This window comes from Herpailurus yagouaroundi, unplaced genomic scaffold (genome assembly GCF_014898765.1).
Source record: "Herpailurus yagouaroundi ecotype Mexico unplaced genomic scaffold, PumYag 159, whole genome shotgun sequence".
Taxonomy (NCBI): domain Eukaryota; kingdom Metazoa; phylum Chordata; class Mammalia; order Carnivora; family Felidae; genus Herpailurus; species Herpailurus yagouaroundi.
In genome coordinates, this window is record NW_024412400.1 from 65,812,138 (window position 1) to 65,832,070 (window position 19,933).

The window sequence follows — 19,933 nt, forward strand, 5'->3', positions numbered from 1 at the left end:
TTGGATTTTAACTATTGTATTTCCCATTCTGGAAAAATTTTGAAAACAGATTCCATTTTGTTCTTTTTAAAAGTATGTTTATAGAGGTATTGTATGCAGTAAAATTCATGAGTTTTGACAAAGGTATACATTTGTGTAGCTATTACCACACTCAAGACGTGAATACTTTACCATCCCCAAAAGGTTTTTTGTGGCTCTGTAGTAAACCTGTCTCCTTACCCTCAGCCTAATCTGTTTTTGGCCTTATCTTTTTCAGAATCCATACAAATGGAATCATAACAACATTTAGCTTTTTGTTTCTGGTTTATTTCACTTAACGTAATTCTTCTAGGAATCATCCTTTTGGTTGCATGGAAATTGCTGAGTACATCCCAAACGCGGGATGTGATGTATCGCTCTCTGTTGATGCATTCACTAATGATATACGTTTGAGTTTTTTCCACTTTTTAGCAATTGTGAATAAAATTTCCTCAAGCATTCTTATATATGGGAATGGGATTGCTGAATCTTAAGCAATTGTGTGTTTAATTGCAAGAAACACCACACTAGCAATGTATGAGAGGTCCTATTTTCTACATCCTCACCAGACTTGATACTATCTCTGTTTAAACACTTTTTAAAAATTTTGTTTATTTTATTTTTATTTTTTGAGAGGGAAAGAGAGAGAGAGAGAGAGAGAGAGCATGCACACACGCAAGTGAGAGAAGGGTAGAGGGGCGGGCAGCGGTGGGGGAGAGAATCTCAAGCAGGCTCCACACTTAGCACAGAGACCTATGTGGGGCTCAATCTCACCACCATGAGATCTTGACCTGAGCCAAAATCAAGAGGCAGATGCTTAACTGATTGAGCCACCCAGGCGCCCCAAGAGTTTTCATATTCTAATAGCCATAAAATTGTGAAACTTATCCCATGTCAGCCCAAGCTTTTACTCCTCTGCAGAATCTTTTGATCACTGCTTTTTTCCACTGTTCAGAACATTTTTTTGCACTTTCCTCAATATGTATAGTTGTTATGTGCAAAAGAATTGGTTATTTAACAGTTTATTCAGATATAGGAGAAGCAGAAATCCTATTCTCATGTTTTTTTTAAATTTGGAATCATGATCCAAATTAAATCCGTATATTGTGCTTGGTTATATGTCTCTTAAGTCAGATCTATTGATTACCCCTTTGTTGCTCATTTTCTTCTTGCTGTTTATTTGTTGGAGAAACCAGGTTTTGTTGCAGAGTGTCTGCAAGTCCAGATCTTGCTGATTGTATCCTTATGGTGTAATTGATCATTTCTCTGGTTCCTGTATTTACTTAAAAAATCAGATTTGGAGATTAATTACATTCAAATTCAAAAACAATTACCTTTTTTACAAGATAACTTCAAAAATGGGTGTGAATTTCTATTAGGAGTAAATCTCAACTTCTTGTTCTATAAATTAAGGGTCTGATCCTTCAAATTCAGTGGTCAGTGGTTTTCAGATTTTGTGTTCTAGAAAAAACTTAAATTTCTGCAGAACCTTCATGAAGTCAAGTCAGGATCTCTCTTCCCCTTTTCAATTCAGCTTGGCTCTTATCTGTTTTATATATTGGAGTTCATTGTGATGTTTCATTTGAAGAAATACTCAAAAAGTTTGAAAACCTGGGGGGCTCAATTGGTTACGCTTTCTGACTCTTGATTTTGGCTCAGGTCATAATCTCATGGTCGTGGGATTAAGCCCTACATTGGGCTCCGCACTGATCATGGAGCTTGTTTGGGATTCTCTTTCTGCCTCTCTCTCTCTCTCTCTCTCTCTCTCTCTCTGCTCCTCCCCCACTCACATTCATTCTCAAATAAATAAATTAAGATTTTTTTAAAAACTTGAAAACTTAACTATAGAGAACAAACTGATGATTACCAGAGAGGAGGTGGGGGGGGGGGAGGGAAAATGGGTGATGGGGATTAAGGAGGGAACTTGTTTTGATGAGCATAGGAGTTATATGGAAGTGTTGAACCACTCATTGTACAACTGAAACTAATATTACACTGTATGTTAACTAACTGGAATTTAAATAAAAACTTTTTGAAAAGAAACTTTAAAACAATTGATAAATGACTAAATTTTCATTATAACATGTCATATTTAAAATTTCTTAGATCTTTCCCTTCTTCCTCCTTTTCATTTTTCATTCCCCATTTCTTCTTTTGCTTATTCTTTCTCTGAAAAAAATGTGAGTACCTATAATGTGGCAGGTAGTGACCTGGCCACTGGAAATGTGTCAGGGAACAAAACAGACAAAATGCTCTGCCTTCATGGAGCTCACATTCTAGTATGGAGAGACAGAGGATAAACAATGACTGAACTGCAGGTAATAATGGTATTGATGTGGAAATGTTTGGGTTTAGAGCCAACAGCCAAGAAAGAATTCTTGAGATGACTTCAGTGCAAAAAGGTGGTTCTATTAAAGCACAGGGACGGGACCCCTAGGCAGAAAGAGCTACACTGGGGTTCTGACAGGTGACTGATTATATACTTTCAAGTTAGGAGGAGGTTAGGGACAGAGCAAGTTTCCAAAATATTTTGGAGGCAAGGTTCCCAGGATCCGAGGGGGCTAGCTATGATTAGGAAAAGTCATTTATTACTGTTTAGTAAAAACTCAGTCATGAGATCTTTCAGATGTATATCAGTGGGCCAAAGGCTTGGAGGATGATTGCTAATGTATATCTTGAAGGGTAGAGATAAAGGAAGTTTCCAAAGAAATTCTTATGTGTTAAGGTAGACTTACAGGATCCCGGAGGTCAGGGTAATGTTAAGCTAAGATTGTTTTTTGCCCTTAGCAAAGTGTCATCGTTGAGGCAGTTGAGTTCCTAGAGGAGTGTCATTCTGCCTGTCTCAAGGACTTGCCAATGGGCTGTAAGTTGTAAGGAAATTCAATTTTTTCTTTTGCCTTTGTTTCCCAGATCAGATATGAAATGAAAAAAAAAAAAAAAGTGAGGCAAAGGGGGACCTGGGGTGACTGTGAAGGGGAGAGGAGTAGGTGATGAATGGGAAGCTATTAAAGTTTTTTGAGCACAGTGACAAGAGCTGACTTCTGTTTTCACAGGAATGCTCTAGTTGCTTTACTGAGAATAGACAGCGAATGTTTAAGGGTGAAAATGGGGAGATGAGTTGGGGGGGGCTACTGCAATAGTTCAGGTAAGGGAAGATGTTAGCCTAGAAAAGGGTAATGGGGGAGGGGAGAACAGGTCTGTTCTCCATATATTTTGAAGGTAGAGCTGACAAGATTTGGATTTGTAAAAGTAACACATCTTGTCATTCTTGGTCACAAGCAATAGAAACTAACTATCTTAAAGGATAAAAAGATTTATTTTTTTGCACAATTAATGTGAGGATCAACCTTGGGAAATGGGCAGGAGCTAGTGAGGAGTAGTAGGTGGTAGAAATACTAGCAAAGATTATTGCATCCACAGACTCTGGTTTGCACATTGCTGTTGGCTACTGGAATGCATATGATCTTCACTTCTTTCCATATCTTTAGCACATGCTAAAAAACAAAGTCCTATAAAGATAGCATCTGGGGGCGCCTGGGTGGCGCAGTCGGTTGAGCGTCCGACTTCAGCCAGGTCACGATCTCGCGGTCCGTGAGTTCGAGCCCCGCATCAGGCTCTGGGCTGATGGCTCGGAGCCTGGAGCCTGTTTCCGATTCTGTGTCTCCCTCTCTCTCTGCCCCTCCCCCGTTCATGCTCTGTCTCTCTCTGTCCCAAAAACAAATAAATGTTGAAAAAAAATTTTTTTTTAAAAAGATAGCATCTGATTGGCAGAGCTTTACTCAAGGGAAGACTGCAGCCCCATTCTTATCTGTGGTAACAGAGAAGCATTACCTCTCATTAAACCGTATTCCATGAGGGAATCCTCAAAAGGGATGTTGGAGTATTATTAGGAATGAAGGGTGAAATGTTTAACAGCCAGGAAAACAACAATTGTCCACTAAAACACACTCAGGATAAAATATTTGAGAAGTACCAAAAAAAAAAAAAAAAAAAAAGGAGGGGTGCTTGGGTGGCTCAGTAAGTTAAGCGTCCGACTTCGACTCAGATCATGATCTTGTGGTTTATGATTTCGAGCCCCGCGTCAGGCTCTGTGCTGACAGCTCAGAGCCTGGAGCCTGCTTCAGATTCTGTGTTTCCCTTTCTCTCTGCACCTCCACCTTTTGCACTGTCTCTCTCTCAAAAAGTAAATAAAACATAAAAAAAAAAATGGAAAGGAGAGGGAGAAATAATCTCAAATGCTACTGGCCAGATACAGACACTAAAAACATTTATTGCATTTCTTCATAATTAATTCTTTTCTACATATAGGATTTACATATAGTTGCATTATGCACTTAAATATCACTTGCAACCCGACTTCAGGTTTTAAAAAATGTTCCCAATGCACTATTATTATTTCTTACACGTAATTTTTCTCTCATTATTAAACCCACAGTTAATCTGCTTATTGCAAATGGGCATATAATTGAGGTCAAGTCTTCACTATTTTTTTGATGACCTGTGTTCTATTTTCATTTCACCTTAACAATCCCATTTTTTTCCATTCATTTGAACAGCAGCAACAAAAATATTGCTAAGTACGATCAAGGTATTCATATTGTTGTCATAGGAAATGCTAGTCTACAAGATAAAGCTGCTGTCAAAACTTAACTGGCAGACAGTATTACTTTAGGATACCTCAGATATTTACACGTTAGTTGATAGTGTGGAAGAGGTAATTTATGAGTGTCAGTGCATAATAAATGAAAGTGCAGGTTGTAGGAAAACTGAATTTTTGATATGGATATTGCCTATGTTCATAAACTGTCAAATCTTAACTGAATCAATTCAGTACCATTAACTCTCTCCCACTCATAGCTGGGACCAGCTGTGGTGCAAAAATCATTCAATTCTTGGGTAATTTACTCGAATGTCAAAGATGTAAATTATTTTATCCTTGATGTAAATGTATTAATTTTGGAAACATGCCACTTAGTTTTTCCTGAAAAACTGTCATTAAAAATAGGTTAGATGAAAGTAAAAATAATACAAACTTTCTTTAGTGTCTTTGGAAAAAAACATAACTGATATTATAATACAAATGAGCTCATCCATTAATTCATTTACTTGTTATTTCAACAAATATTTAATTAAATGCCTTCCAGGTGTTAGGCACTGTGGTTAATATGGTTCTGATAGTGTGGCTAGTTAGGAAAGACCTTCCAAGGAGTGATAAAGTGAGCAAATGCTAAAGGATCAGTCAAAGTTGCCTTCTCTAGGTGAAAGGAATACAGATCAGAGGGATTGGTAGAGAGAAGAGCAGGTGCAAAAACTCTTGAGAAGGAAGGCAGGTATAGAACTCAGAGAAAGTGCACATGGTGTAAGATGAAGCTGGAAATGTAAGTAGAAGTCAGTGCTTGCAGGCCCAGTAGGATGGAAGTGTTTTAAGGAGGTGCTCTGATGAGTCTGGATTCAGATAATGTCACCCTGAATGCAGGCAGGAGAATGGATTAAAAGAAGGCAATATGTATTCTTAGAGATCAATTACACCTTTTTCCTGCAACAACTTTAGAGAAGGTACTATATGCCAAGAACTGTTGCTAGGTGCTGAAGATACATAGGTGAAGAAGACCAACAAGGCTCTTATGGAACTGAAAGTATCTTAGGGATAGTGGTACTTTTATAAGTGTGATATAAAATATAGATATTAATATTTTAATAAAAAGACAGAGTAGATTAATGAAAATAAAACTTTTGATCTTGATTTTGCCACTAACTAGTTATCTGACCTTGGTAAAGGAATAAAACCTCCAAGATGCTGGCATTGGTAAAAGTCATCTGTAAAATGAAGAATGAGACTAACAAGCTGAAATTTTTTTCCACATCTAGAATTTCACTAATCAAATTACATAATTTGAAATAATGGCCTCATCATATTTGGAAACCCCTTGCTCCATCAAGCAAAGCTAAGTCTCTTTGTTCAAGTGAAACTTGATGTGCTAAATTTGTATAGTCTTGCAAATCTATGTTAAGTGATTTATAACCTAATGATTCATATGAATAAAGCTACAATTCAAATCCTAATTGCTGGCTATTGAGGTATGTAAAATAGCTTCTTCTGGCTCCCAGTGATTATAATTTCTAAAGCTTCTTTTATTGGCAGAGATGATGGGTTAAGAGATGCTGCATTATAACAAACTTGGAAATATGACATTTCCATTGGAAAATGTTATTAATTCCAAGGAAGGACAGAACTCCGAGGCTATTCATTAAAATTTTTGAAATCAAATCTTAAGAGATAAAGTACTTAGAGAGACTGAATCTTTGTATCTCCTGTGGCATTAAATATAGCTATGTACTTCAAAAACGCTTTGAGGAGGGGCACTGGGTGGGTCAGTTGGTTAAGTGTCCAACTCTTGATTTTGGCCCAGGTCATGATCTCATGATTTGTGAGATGGAGCCCCATCTAGGGCAGAGCCTGCTTGGGATTCTCTCTCGCGCGCGCGCTCTCTCTCTCTCTCTCTCTCTCTTTCTCTCTCTCCCTCTGCCTCTCTCCTGCTTGTGTGTACACACTTGCACTTGTGTTCTCTCTCTTAAAAATGCTTTGGGGGGGGGGGCGCCTGGGTGGCGCAGTCGGTTAAGCGTCCGACTTCAGCCAGGTCACGATCTCGCGGTCCGTGAGTTCCAGCCCCGCGTCGGGCTCTGGGCTGGTGGCTCGGAGCCTGGAGCCTGTTTCCGATTCTGTGTCTCCTTCTCTCTCTGCCCCTCCCCCGTTCATGCTCTGTCTCTCTCTGTCCCAAAAATAAATAAAAACGTTGGAAAAAAAAAATGCTTTGGGGAGGTAAGGATGGTGATAGAAGGAGAAAACAATTTCATGAAATCTATGTGACATCCTAATGTTAATAGTTACAGTAAAATATTTAATCCTATGATGAAATGTTTAAATTTACTATAAAATAGTATTACTGATTGATGATGTAACATCTCACATTTTATTTATTTTTTATTTGAGAGAGAGAGCAGGGGAGAGGGGCAGTGGGAGAGAAACTTAAGCAGGCTCTATGCTCAGCACAGAGCCCAATGCAGGGCTCGATCCCATGACCTTGGGTTTATGACCTGAGCTGAAATCAAGAGTTGGAGCTCAACTAACTGAGCCACCCAGGCGCCCCAACATTTCACACTTTAAAATAAAATCTAGAAGTTGTAATATATTTCATTACAACTTTAGGTAATAAAATCAAAGTCCTGTACAACAAACATTGCCCATTTGTTGCAATTTAATAATTTTCCAGATATACTAGCTCTTATTAGGGAGGGTATGGGGTGGAGAAAGATATCCCATAGCTCAAAAGTAACTTTCCTAACTCCCCATTCTCTCTACTCTGAAGAAGCTGAAAGATGGAGACGGAGGGGAAGGGGATGGAGGAAAGAGGAAATATGAAGAAGAGGGAATTAACTAGAAGGAGGAACAAGTGTGAGATGGGAGTTGAGAGTCCAGAGTGTCACCCAGCTTGGAGATGGAGGTGGGAAAGCTGATCCTCCAAAGGAGGAATCTCAGTAGTTCTGTCTTTCACATTTCATTTTCTCCATCTCCATAATTTTTACCCCCCCCCCCCACTCTAGAAACTATTTTATTGCTTGAGGGAAAATGTCAACACACTTCAATATATTAAGTACTTAAATTCAGTTAAATTCCTTCAGTATTTGTATCTTAAAACCTGTTTATTCAGTATCTTGGGAGTTGTGGATGACACATAAGAATTAATGGTTTATTCTTTCAAGCTACTCCTCATTTTCATTTATCTATCTACCCCATACAAACAGAGGTTGATATATAATTGTAATAACTGTATTTCCAGTGAAGGGGCCTAGAGAGAGAGGCAAACATTTAACACAAAGAATCTTACCTAGGACCTGCCTTGGAAGGGGACAAAGGCCTGGCCAAGGGCAATAGCAAGAGAGCCATGTCTTCCGGACAAGAGGAGACAGCTCGAGCACAGCAGGACAGCAGGGTTTCTTTAAAGGAGAAAAGGAAGACTAGATTTGGTGTAGAAGAAAGATTGTCCTCCTTCTGCTAGAAAAGAAAGCACTGGAGGTCTTGGCTGCTTCAAGCTTAGAGCTTTGTTGGGGAGGGGTTAGTTTGTGGCTAGGGTAGCGTGGGGCAAAGAGAAGGCAGTGTAATGAACATCAGTCCCATCAGGCAATTACAGGGCTTAGCTGACACTAGAGCAGTAGTAAAAGTCACAGTAATATTAACAGCTAACATGTATTAGATGTTTACCATATACCAGCATGTTTTTAAAAATTTTTTTATTAATTTTTTTTTTACTGTTTATTTATTTTTGAGAGACAGAGACAGCATGAACAGGAGAGGGGCAGAGAAAGGGAGACATAGACTCTGAAGCAGGCTCCAGGCTCTGAGCTGTCAGCACAGAGCCTGACGCGGGGCTCAAACTCACAGACTGTGAGATTATGACCTGAGCCGACGTTGGACGCCCAACCGACTAAGCCACCCAGGCACCCCCAGAATATGTTTTAATTACATGTATTAATATATATTAAACATACAGAATATGTTTCAATATATATTAACTCCTTCACAACAGTACTATGAAGTACTATTAAACCCTTTTTTTTTTTTAATTTTTTTTTTCAACGTTTATTTATTTTGGGGACAGAGAGAGACAGAGCATGAACGGGGGAGGGGCAGAGAAAGAGAGGGAGACACAGAATCGGAAACAGGCTCCAGGCTCTGAGCCATCAGCCCAGAGCCTGACGCGGGGCTCGAACTCACGGACCGCGAGATCGTGACCTGGCTGAAGTCGGACGCTTAACCGACTGCGCCACCCAGGCGCCCCTAAACCCTTTTATAGAAGGTAAAACTGAGGCACAGAGAAGTTAAATAACTTGCTTGAGGCTATACGGATAGGAAATGTAAAAGGTCACATGGTTATGAAATGGAAGAAGACTATTGCCTGTTCGTTAGTCAAACTGCCATATATCCTAAAAGCAATCAAGTATAGCTTTTGCTAGGCTAGCATACATTTCATGTGCTGATACCACATAGTTAGTCATTAGATTTGGGTGCAAAACTAGTTTAACATAGACCAGTGCACAGAGGAAATAGGCTGCTTCCTTCACTGGCTTAATACATTTCAGTGATGAGAATTTTTGGAATGCTGGGCACACCCCGGTTTCAGTATGCAAAAGCACATTCCAAAGTGAAATTTCAATTACTATTTTTTTTTTCTGTTTGCCTTGACAGTTATCACAACATTGTAATGAAGGGCAGACTGCAAATATTCTTCATTTATAAAGAAGGAAATCAATGATTACCAGATTGTGTCACTTTTTAGATTACATTATGAAATTTTCAGGTGTTCTAAGTTGGCCTGACAAAATCAGGAAAACTTGTAAATTCTCACCTGTGTGTGAGGTTCGGAAGTATTCCATTCCAAAATACAAGTTTTCCTTCTCTTACTGGAATTTAAGATTTGGGCAAAGGATTCCCCTCCTTTCCTTAAATCAGAGATTAGGTGGGAACCCTGGGTGGGGGTAATTTTTTTTAAAGAGATAATATTATAGGGTATTATATTTAGAAGTTGAAGAAAATAAAAGATTGTTTTTACAATAGCAGGACAAATGATAAAATCTTGGCTAGACTTCACAGGAAAGAAAAGATCTCACGGTGAGGGGAGGAGGCAGCAGGAAGCTGCTCACTCTGGCTCCAGGAGATTCTAGAATCTCTCTAAGTATTTTTACATTTGTTCAAATACAAGCTTATGTTAAAAAAAAAAAAAAGTCCGAGAAACACTAAGAATTTATTCCAGTCACCCGTTAAATTTGCCAGACCAGAGAAGTGCCTACATACATCAGAATTTATTTATTTATTTATGCTTAAAAAAACCCTTTAATGCTTATTTATTATTTTGAGAGACACAGACTGTGAGCAGGGTAGGGGCAGAGAGAGGGAGGGAGACACGAAATCCAAAACGGGCTCAAGCCAGTTGTGGGGCTTGAACTCACAGAGCACCAGACCATGACCAGAGCCAAACTCTGATGCTTAACTGACTGAGCCACCCAGGCGCCCATACATCAGAATTTAAATAACTGGCTGCTGATTTGAAGTCTACCTGGAGAGTCCCCGAATTCCTAAGTCCTGGCTCTGTCACTCCAACAGAACTACCAAAGTGAAAACACTTTTCGCCAACTTTAAATAACATTCCTAAAGCAGAAAGCATACAGGCAGGAAAATCAGCTCCAGGCAACCCGTAGGGGCACAGATTTAAAGGATTTAGTGACACTTAGTAATAGAGTTGGCAGGGGAGAAGAATCCACTCAAACTTGACTCAGGAAATGGGATGTTTACTGAGTAAACAAGCGGTAGCCACAGACACACCTGCCACTCCCAGAGAAGCCCAAGAGCTACCACTTCCACCTTCCGGCCACATCCGGGCACTTCTCTTACAACCCGCCCGACGTTCGGACGTCTGAGCCGTTGGGTTTATTTGAAACACACGCAGAACCAATCAATCGGCGTCTGAGGCGAGGTGGGCGGGGAGCAGCGGCCAATCACCGCCCCTCTGGAGACCCCAGCCTATGGGATGGAGGTTGACATCACGCGCCAATCGGCATGGCTTTTAGAGAAAGCGGCTCACTTTTTGAATTGTTTGTTGCTGACACCGGCGAGGAATGGCGGTAACAGTGAGGGGAATCGGTGCTTGAAAAGGTGGACTTTCAAGGCGATTTTTGAGAGTGGTGAGGACTTTATGGGTGTGGGTAGGGGAAGTGGGAGTGGGCCAACCTTCCCGGAGCAGTGGACCCCTTCTCTAGTCCGACTGCCCCGCCCCGATGACCGCGAATTCCGGAGCATCCCTGCCCAGGCTTCCTGGCTCTGGAAACCACCCCCCACCGCACTCCCGACCGCTGGGCCGTGACGCGCAGTGGGATCCCGAAGTCCCCCAGGTTGCTGGGCATCTTCACCCGCTCACCTGGTTAGATATTTCTTCCGGAAGAATGTCTGGGTGAAGGGAGGGAGTTGGGAAGAGTGCTCTCGACTAGCCGCATTGTCCTCTGCGGCTCTGGCGGCCGGCAGCTGCAGTCTTTGTGGGCTTATCTCAGAGTGTTTAGTGGTTTCACTCTAAGATTCTTCTTGGTGTCTTCTCTGTAGGAAGCTTGGTTTTTAGTTTTTAAAACGCCAGCTTATTCCGGCCTCTCCCCAACCCCTCCGCGTGCGCCTTCCTCCCCGGTACAGATTTGTTTGGCTTGGTGGTTAAAAGTGCAGCCTCTGGAATCAGCCGAGGTTTGAATCCCTGTTTTAATGACTTGGGTGGTTACTTAACCTCTCTTTTCTAGGCTTCTTTATGAGATGGAGACAATAATAGTACCTGCCTCTTAGGAGTGTTTCAAAGATTAGATAAATACAAGTAAAAGACTTAGAACAATATCTGCCACATATTAAACATTAAATCGATATTAACCAAAATTTTTATGTTAACACTAATGTTATTATTGTCAGTAATAACAACCATCATACCCACTATTGTATTTAGCTCCTCTGAAAGATGATTGCTTTAAAAAAAAAAGTAAAAGGAAACCTAAAGTGAGTATTTAAGTGACAGGTTTTCTGTTTGGGATGAAAAGAGGCATGTTTTACTGTTATTTAGTCAAAAGCTGCTTGAGTATGTTCTTGGATGAGAAATAAGCTTAGTATAGTTTATGAACACTGATCCTCTTGTCTTTATTTAAAAAGTTTACAGGGTGCCCTGGGTGGCTCAATCCATTAAGTGTCTGACCTCAGTTCAGGTTATGATCTTGTAGTTTGTGAGTTCGAGTCCCCAGCCCTGTGTTGGGCTCTGTGCTGACAGTTAAGAGCATGGAGCCTGCTTAGGATTCCGTGTCTCCCTCTTTCTCTCCCTCTCCCGTTCGTACTCTAATCTCTCTCTCTCAAAAATAAATAAACATTAAAAAAAATTTTTTTTAAAAAGCTTGCAGAATACATGAATATGAAAATGTAATTAGTGCATTTCCATTTGTAATCAGAGTGTTGGATATTGTCATCAACTTTCCATGCAGCTCTTTTTTTCCCTAAAATTTGAAGCTATTTCAGCAATAAATTGATCACATATAGTATTATCAGAGACAATTTTAATTTTTAACTACCTATTTTGATGATATTTAAACAGGCAAAGGAGAGGAGTGCCTGGGTGGCTTAGTTGGTTGAGCCTCCCACTCTTTTTTTTTAAGTTTATTTACTTATGGGTGAGAGAGAGGGAGAGAGAGCACAAGCTGGGGAGGGGCAGAAATTGAGAGGGAGACACAGAATCTAAAGCAGGCTCCGAGTTGTCAGTGCAGAGCCTCACCGAGGGGCTTGAGCTCACCAACCCTGAGATCATGACCTGAACCAAAGTCAGACACTTAGGTGTCCCAAGCCTCCCATTCTTGATGTTGGCTCAGATCATGATCCCAGGGTCATGGGATCGAGTCCTGTGTCCAGCTCCATGGTGAGTGTGGAGCCTGCTTGACTATTAAGAATCTCCCTCCTCCATTCTTTAAAGTATATTAGTTCATCTCTCGACTTTTAAGTTTCTTTTAAGAGAACTTTGAATGAAAGCCTTTTCTTTTTCACTGGTAACAATTACATGTAAGAGACTTAACCAACAAAAAAAAATAAGGGCTGGATAGAATATGTTGTTGATTCTAAATAAAGACTCTTATTAGCAACTATTGGAACATTTCCTTTGGAGATCCTTAGAATAATGATTGATATAGATGTATGGGAAGACAATAAAAAAATGTCTACATTGTGAATATTAGGAAGGTTAGCAATTGTTGCTCATTTTAAGATGTCATCTATTAAGTTTTCATGACAACTAAATTTGATTTTCTTTCACCGATTTGAAAACTGAGTGCAGAGTTAGATGGGAACCTGAGTCGCCTGGCTTTGAAGTGCTCACCTAACAATGATGCTGAGGTCTGTGGTTATCGTTAGTGTGCATATCTTCACTTCCGGATCTATCACCATCCAGAAATGATGCTAATGATACCGTACTGTTTCTCCACAGCATATAGTTTACTTAAACTATTACTTTGATAAAAACCAGGTGGATGATATTTGTATATTTTATTAATCTAAAAAAAGTAGGGAAGTATAAAATAGATCAGACATGTACCTCCAGATAAAGATAGGACCTTCTCTTTATATTTGTCCAATATTCTGGAAATTAACTTAAAGATAATAATAAACTTACATAACAACCTTTGATTTGAATTGATGAAAATTCACTTAACTTTTCTTTATTCCCTGCTTGCCTAACTTTTCAACTCTTAAGTCCTGGAAGTCTAAAAAAAAAAAAGATTTTCTTTCATTGGCCACAGTCATAGTGACACTAATCCCTGCATAATTATCTTGTTAAATCTTTTAAAGGAGAGATAACTGTAAAGTAATAAGAAAATACAGATAAGCGGGCAATCCACTTATACATGAGATATACAGAGAAATCCACAGAGAATGAGTCAAGAGCAGTGGGTTGGGGGTTGAAAGATGTGCTAGGTGGAGAATTGAGCACTATTAAATGTAAGTGTGTGTGGAGTAAATTGTGACCTGTGTTTAAAAAATGTTGAGAAATACACTGTGGCTGGAGCATACAGTATATGTGGAATGTGGGAATTGAACAGGAGATGAGGTTGAATAGGTAGGCTAGGACCAATTTCAAACCTGATGGTGAATTTGGACTTGGCCTTTTCAGGAGGAGTGCCCGTGGAAGTTCTTAAGCAGGGAGGTGATATGGTCACTTTTGTTTTTAGGACTATACCCCAGGAAACCATGTGGAGAGTGACCTGAAGAAACCGATGATAAAGTTGTTTGGGGCTGTTGTATTTGACCATTGTGGCATTGAGCACAGAGAAGAGGGACCGGGTCTCAGCTCTTTTTTTCCTACAATTTGATGCTGCTCTGGCAATAAAATGATAATCAGAGATACTTCCTATGAGGTTCCAGAGTACTTGAGATGGGATTGATAGGGATTTGGGGGAGGACAAAGAATGTAGAGGAAAGAGTAAGGATAGATCTAGTTTTTGACTGGGATTATTTGAGAGATGGTAATAATATAATGAACATAGGAAGAGGAATAGGTTGGTTGAGGGCAAAGGTGTGGGGGAGGGAGACAGAATGTTTATGACTACCTTCTGAATTTTCATTATATGTCAGATAATGTTTTGAGTACTTTTCATACATTGTTATTTTTACTATATTCCTATGAGTCATGCATTAGTATCTTTAATTTACAGAAGAGGAAACTGAGGCTCAGAGAACTTGAATGACTTTTCTTTGGTTCAGTATTAAGAAAAATGAGTAATGCTACTTTTTATAGATTCTAGATATAAAAGTAGAGCCTCTAATGCTTGTTTTTGCCCAATGATCATGTATTTTTATTCAAACTCTATTTTTTCAGTCATCGTAGAAGAGTACAAACAATGGCTGACAGTAGTGTATTAACATCCACTATTGAAAGGACAAGCTTGGCAGACTCCTCTATTTTTGATTCTAAAGTTACTGAAATTTCCAAGGAAAATGTACTTATTGGATCTGCTTCATATGTTGAAGGTAAACCTGTTAATCAGCTTTAAAACACCAAATCACTATTTTAATCCTAAGCTTACTAACTAGGGACTTAGGATTTAAATGTAATACTAACTGTTAAGGTAAAGTACAGGTATTCAGTAAATATTTGTTGACAGAATCTCTTTATACTGTGTAGATTTTTTTGTTTTTATTTTAATTCCATGTTAGTTAACATACAGTGTTAATATTATTTTAAGGTATACAATATAGTAATTCAGCACTTCCATACATTACCCTCTGCTCATAACCTATTTAACCCATCCCTCCCATCCCCTCCCCTTGGGTAACCATCAGTTTATTCTCTATAATTAAGAGTGTCTTGCTTTGTCTATTGTCTTTCTCTTATTTTTTCCCTCTGCTTGTTTTGTTTTGTTTCTTAAATTCCACATGTGAGTGAAATCATATGGTATTTGTCTTTCTCTGACTTATTTCTCTAAGCATAATACTCTAGCTCCATCCATATTATTGCAAATGGGAAGATTTCATTCTTTTTTTTAATGGCTGAATAATATTCTATTGTATTTATATATACCATATCTTTATTCATCAATTGGTGGGTACTTGGCTTCCATAATTTGGCTATTGTAGATAATCCTGCTATACATATAGGGGTGCATGTATCACTTTGAATTAGTGTTCTTGTATTCTTTGGGTAAATACCTAGTAGTGTGATTGCTGTATCACGAGGTAGGTCTATTTTTAACTTTTGAGGAACCTCCATACTGTTTTTCAGAGTGGCTGCGCCAGTTTGCATTCCCACCAGCAGTGCACAGGGTTTCTTTTTCTCCACATCCTCACCAACACTGTTGTTTCTTGTTTTGTCGACTTTAGCCATTTATATATACTGTGTAGATTTTTGGTTATTGTTTGGATTAATGCTTCCCAACTTTGAAGGAGAAAGCATCTTATTGTTCAATATTGCTTTTTTCTGTATTGGAGGGCAATGTAGCTGCAACACTGTTGGTTAGAATTTATTCAGTTATGACCGGTCAGGTGAAGAGCCACTTCTTCACTTAACCGCTTTATAAATGGGTCTGTCCTGAAGCAGCATCCACTGTTGAAGAGGATGGCTGTGCAAGATAGTGAATGCTTTTTTTTGATTAGGAGGGGTGCTGATGTTTGTATCTACTACAGTGTGTTTTCTCTTTCTCTAAAGTGATAGATGGCCAAATTTGTAAAAATAAACTAGGAATTAAGTCATTTTGATCTGAGAGAATATTATGATCTCCTCAAAGATGGAAAACATGCCAGATATAGCCAAAAAGGGATTAAGGAACTGCTAATTTTGATGTTGTTACCTGATAAACATATTTAAACATTTTTGATTTTAATAGAAGAAATGCCTCAAATTGAAACGAGAATGATATTGGTTCAAGAAGCTGGAAAACAAGAAGAACTTATACAAGCTTTAAAGGTATGGAGTTTTAGCTTTTTTTAAAAAAAGGTAATTTTTCTTCCATCAGCGTTTAAATAATTTTATAGTTTTCTTAATCTTATACTTAAGTCTCTTTTCCACAGACTATTAAAATAATGGAAGTCCCTGTTATAAAGATAAGAGAAAGTTGTCCTGGAAAATCGGATGAAAAATTAATAAAAAGTGTTGTTAATATGGTAGGTCAAACATTTCATTGCATGTGGCATGCTGCACTACTCTTGATTGTGTTCTTATATTCCACTTAATGGTGATTGGACCTAAATTAGGCACAAGGTATATTTTGTGCACTTCGAAGCTAGAGGAATAGAAACTTTTATATTTATTTTTAAAATTTGGATATTTCTGAAACCCCAAACTATAGTATGTTTCATAAGTAGCAAAATCCTTACTACTTTGTTCTTGTTAAATTTAAAAGTCACATCATATGTATCTACAAAGATCTGATGTTTTTCTTTCTTTAAACCCTTTGGCTTCTTTTTTTTTTTTTTTTCCATTAATTTTATGTTTACTCAAAATTCTTGCTTTATTTCCAAATTATAAATCATAATAAATGACAGTCATCAGGGAATTTGTCCCAGCATATGAAATATATCTAATTCTGTATTAGCAGTTATATTAGTTTGTGAGGGCTGTGGTAACAAAATACTGAGACTGGGTGGTTTAAGCCACAGAAATGAAATGTATTTTCTCAAAGTTCTGGAGGCTAGAAGTCTAAGATCAAGATGTTGGCATCTTGATCTCTCTTGAGATCTCTTTCCTTGGCTTGCAGATGGCTGCTGCTTTTTTACTGTGTCTTTCTTTACATGGCCTTTCTGTGCATGCACATCCCTGATACCTCCTGTGTGTCCAAGTTTCCTCTTCTTAAAGTACACCAATTAGACTGGATTAGAGCCCACCTACGTGATCTCATTTAATCTTAATTACCTCTTAAAAGGCCCTATCCAAATATAGTCTCATTTTGAGGTATGGGGTTTAGGGCGTCAGTGGTTTAGGGCGTCTTGAGGATACACAATTCAGTTCATCACATCAGCCTAGCAATAAAACCCAAACAATTTACTGACCTTTCAGAATTTTCTTTTAAATGGTTCTGTTCTTTTGGGGCGCCTGGGTGGCTCAGTCAGTTAAGCGTCTGACTTCAGCTCAGGTCATGATCTCACAGTTCGTGAGTTCGAGCCCCGTGTCGGGCTCTGTGCTAACAGCTTGGAGCCTGGAGCCTGCTTCGGATTCTGTGTTGCCCTCTCTCTCTCTGCTCCTCCTCAACTCGTGCTCTGTCTGTTTCTCTCTCTCCTTCAAAAATAAATGAAAATATTAAAAAAGAATTTATAAAAAAATAAATGGTTCTGTTCTTTTTGCACAGGAGCCATGCAGGTACTTAAATACCTTCATTCTTTTTTGTAAATGCACATTATAAAATTTTATGCTAAATGGTAACTTGCCTTTTTATATCCTACATTTGCTGTGTGGCAACTGCCAACATATTTCATATCTTTCTATTTCTCTCATATGTACTGAAATGATTAAGTTAATCTGCACCCTTTTTGTAGATTAAAAAAATTTTTTTTTAATGTTTGTTTATTTTTGAGAGACAGTGTGAGCAGGGGAGGGGCAGAGAGAGAGAGAAAGACACAGAATCAGAAGAGGCTCCAGGCTCTGAGCTCTCAGCACAGAGCCTGATGTGGGGCTCGAACTCACAAGCCATGAGATCATGACCTGAGCTGAAGTTGGATGCTTAACTGACTGAGCTACCCAGGTGCCCCCCCTTTTTGTAGATATTAAGTGCCATAGTATCCTATTTTTGTGAATATAATTTATGTAGGAAGAACTATAAGTGTGGCATCATTTTCTTGGTGAGAATAAAAAGTAATAGTGGATGTATTTCTAATGCATCTTGTGTCAAAATGTATATACTTAAAAATCGTTTTAATTTTATGTGCATTGTAGGTGATTTATAATGACTACTAAGTCACATTAAAAGTTATGCCTTTATGATATTAATATTCAAAATTTAATGTCAATATGGATGGAGATATGTATATGTAAAAATACAAATAAGTAATGAAATAAGGCTGTTTACTATTAAGTATAATGCTCACTGTGTGATTTTACAGTTTACTACAAATATAAAAATAAAAATGTTGAACTGGTTTTTAGATTAGAGTTATTTGAATTAATTTTATAATCTATAAATAATTTTTTTTTTCTAATAACCACCTGGAAAAAAAATCAAGGAAATTAAAGTACCCTTTGTAAAGATGGAATCAGTGGAAGAACTTGAAAGTTTGGATTCTCCAGAATTTGAAAATGTATTCATAGTCATGGATTTCCAGGATTCTGTTTTTAATGAGTTATACAAGACTGATCATAGAATTATTGGGCCACCAGTTATCTTAAACTGTGCCCAAAAAGGAGAGGTAAGAAAATACACATTTATCATGACTTTTCAAGGTTAAATTTTTATTAATGAATTTTATGAAAATTCATGAGCAGAAAAATCCTGTTAATTGTTGGGAGTATGTAATATTTAGAATAGGGATAGTAGTGGCTACTTTATTATAGTCCTTTAAATCTTTCTATTATAACTTGCAGGAGTGAAAATCTAAGTTTGAAAGTTAATAATAACAACTAGATATTTGTGTGTATATATACCAGCAATGTCTTGGGAAGAAATAATTTCTTAAACTTGGCTTCCAGAAACGTATACATGTACATAAACTTATTTTCTTTCATAGAACAGATACACATTTCCATTTTTATTAGTTACCACATGGTTTAAAATTATTTTAGCTTTTTGTTTGTTTGTTTTATATTGGGTTGTAACTTTATTTATTTCAAGTAATCTCTATACCCAGCATGGGGCTTGAACTTCCTGCCCCAAGATCAAGTATCACATGCTCTTCCAACTGAGCCAGTCAGGCACCCAGCTTTTTGTTTTTGTTTTTGTTTTTGTTTTAAAGTTTACTTTTGGTGGGGGAGGGACAGAGAGAGGGAGAGAGAATCCCAAGCAGGGTCTGCACTGTCAGAGCAGAGCCCTACATGGGGCTCGATTGTGCCACAACCATCAGATCATGACCTGCAAAATCAAGAGTCAGGTGGCTTAGTGGACTGAGCCACGCAGGTGCCCCACCCTCCTCCAGCCTTCACCACCGACTTTTTGTTTATAAATAACATTTCAGGCTAGAGTTGTAATAAAGTTAGTCCCTATTCTAACGGCACCGGGGGGCTCAGTTGGTTACTGACTCTTGATTTAGGCTCAGGTCTTGATCTCATGGTTCGTGAGATTGAGTCCCATGTTGGGCTCTGTGCTGACAGTGGGAAGTACTTGGGATTCTCTCTCTCCCTCTTTCTTTGCCCCTCGCCTGCTCACTCTAGCTCTCTTGTGCGCTCTCTGTCTCTCTTTCAAAATAAATAAGCTTAAAAAAAAAGTGGTGCTTTCAAAAATCAAATAAACTTTTTAAAGACCAAAATTATGAAATAATCTTGTATAATGGTGGGAATTATATATTTATACATTTTTTTAAAATAATTTTTTTTAACGTTTATTTAATTTTGAGAGAGAGAGAGACAGAGCACGAGTTGGGGGAGGGGAGACACACACACACACACACACACACACACACACACACACACACACACTGAATCTGAAGCAGGCTCCCAGGTTCCGAACTGTCAGCACACAGCCCGACGTGGGGCTTGAACCCACGAACCATGAGATCATGACCTGAGCCGAGGTCAGACGCTCAAACTACTGAGCCACCCAGGTGCCCGATAACATATTTTTTTAAACCATTCTCTTTCTACTATACACACACACACACACACACACACACACACACACACATATCTCCATTGGTTAAATTATTTACTGTTTTCATTTTTTT

At 38.5% G+C, this 19,933-nt stretch overlaps 1 protein-coding gene across 6 annotated transcripts in view; it reads left to right on the plus strand.

The window, feature by feature from the left end:
* Positions 1-19,933, plus strand: part of ECT2 (epithelial cell transforming 2) — a 122,575-nt gene that overhangs the window by 38,694 nt on the left and 63,948 nt on the right. The window contains exons 1-5 of one of the 6 annotated variants that reach the window (XM_040480770.1): positions 10,616-10,755; positions 14,451-14,602; positions 15,955-16,034; positions 16,139-16,231; positions 18,284-18,466. In XM_040480770.1, coding sequence (XP_040336704.1) covers positions 14,473-14,602; positions 15,955-16,034; positions 16,139-16,231; positions 18,284-18,466 — 486 coding nt within the window. In that variant the 5' untranslated portion in view covers positions 10,616-10,755; positions 14,451-14,472. Of the gene's footprint in view, positions 1-10,615; positions 10,756-10,973; positions 10,992-14,450; positions 14,603-15,954; positions 16,035-16,138; positions 16,232-18,283; positions 18,467-19,933 lie in introns of those variants that run through there. The other 5 variants (XM_040480768.1, XM_040480767.1, XM_040480771.1 and 2 more) reach the window with 5 other exon arrangements.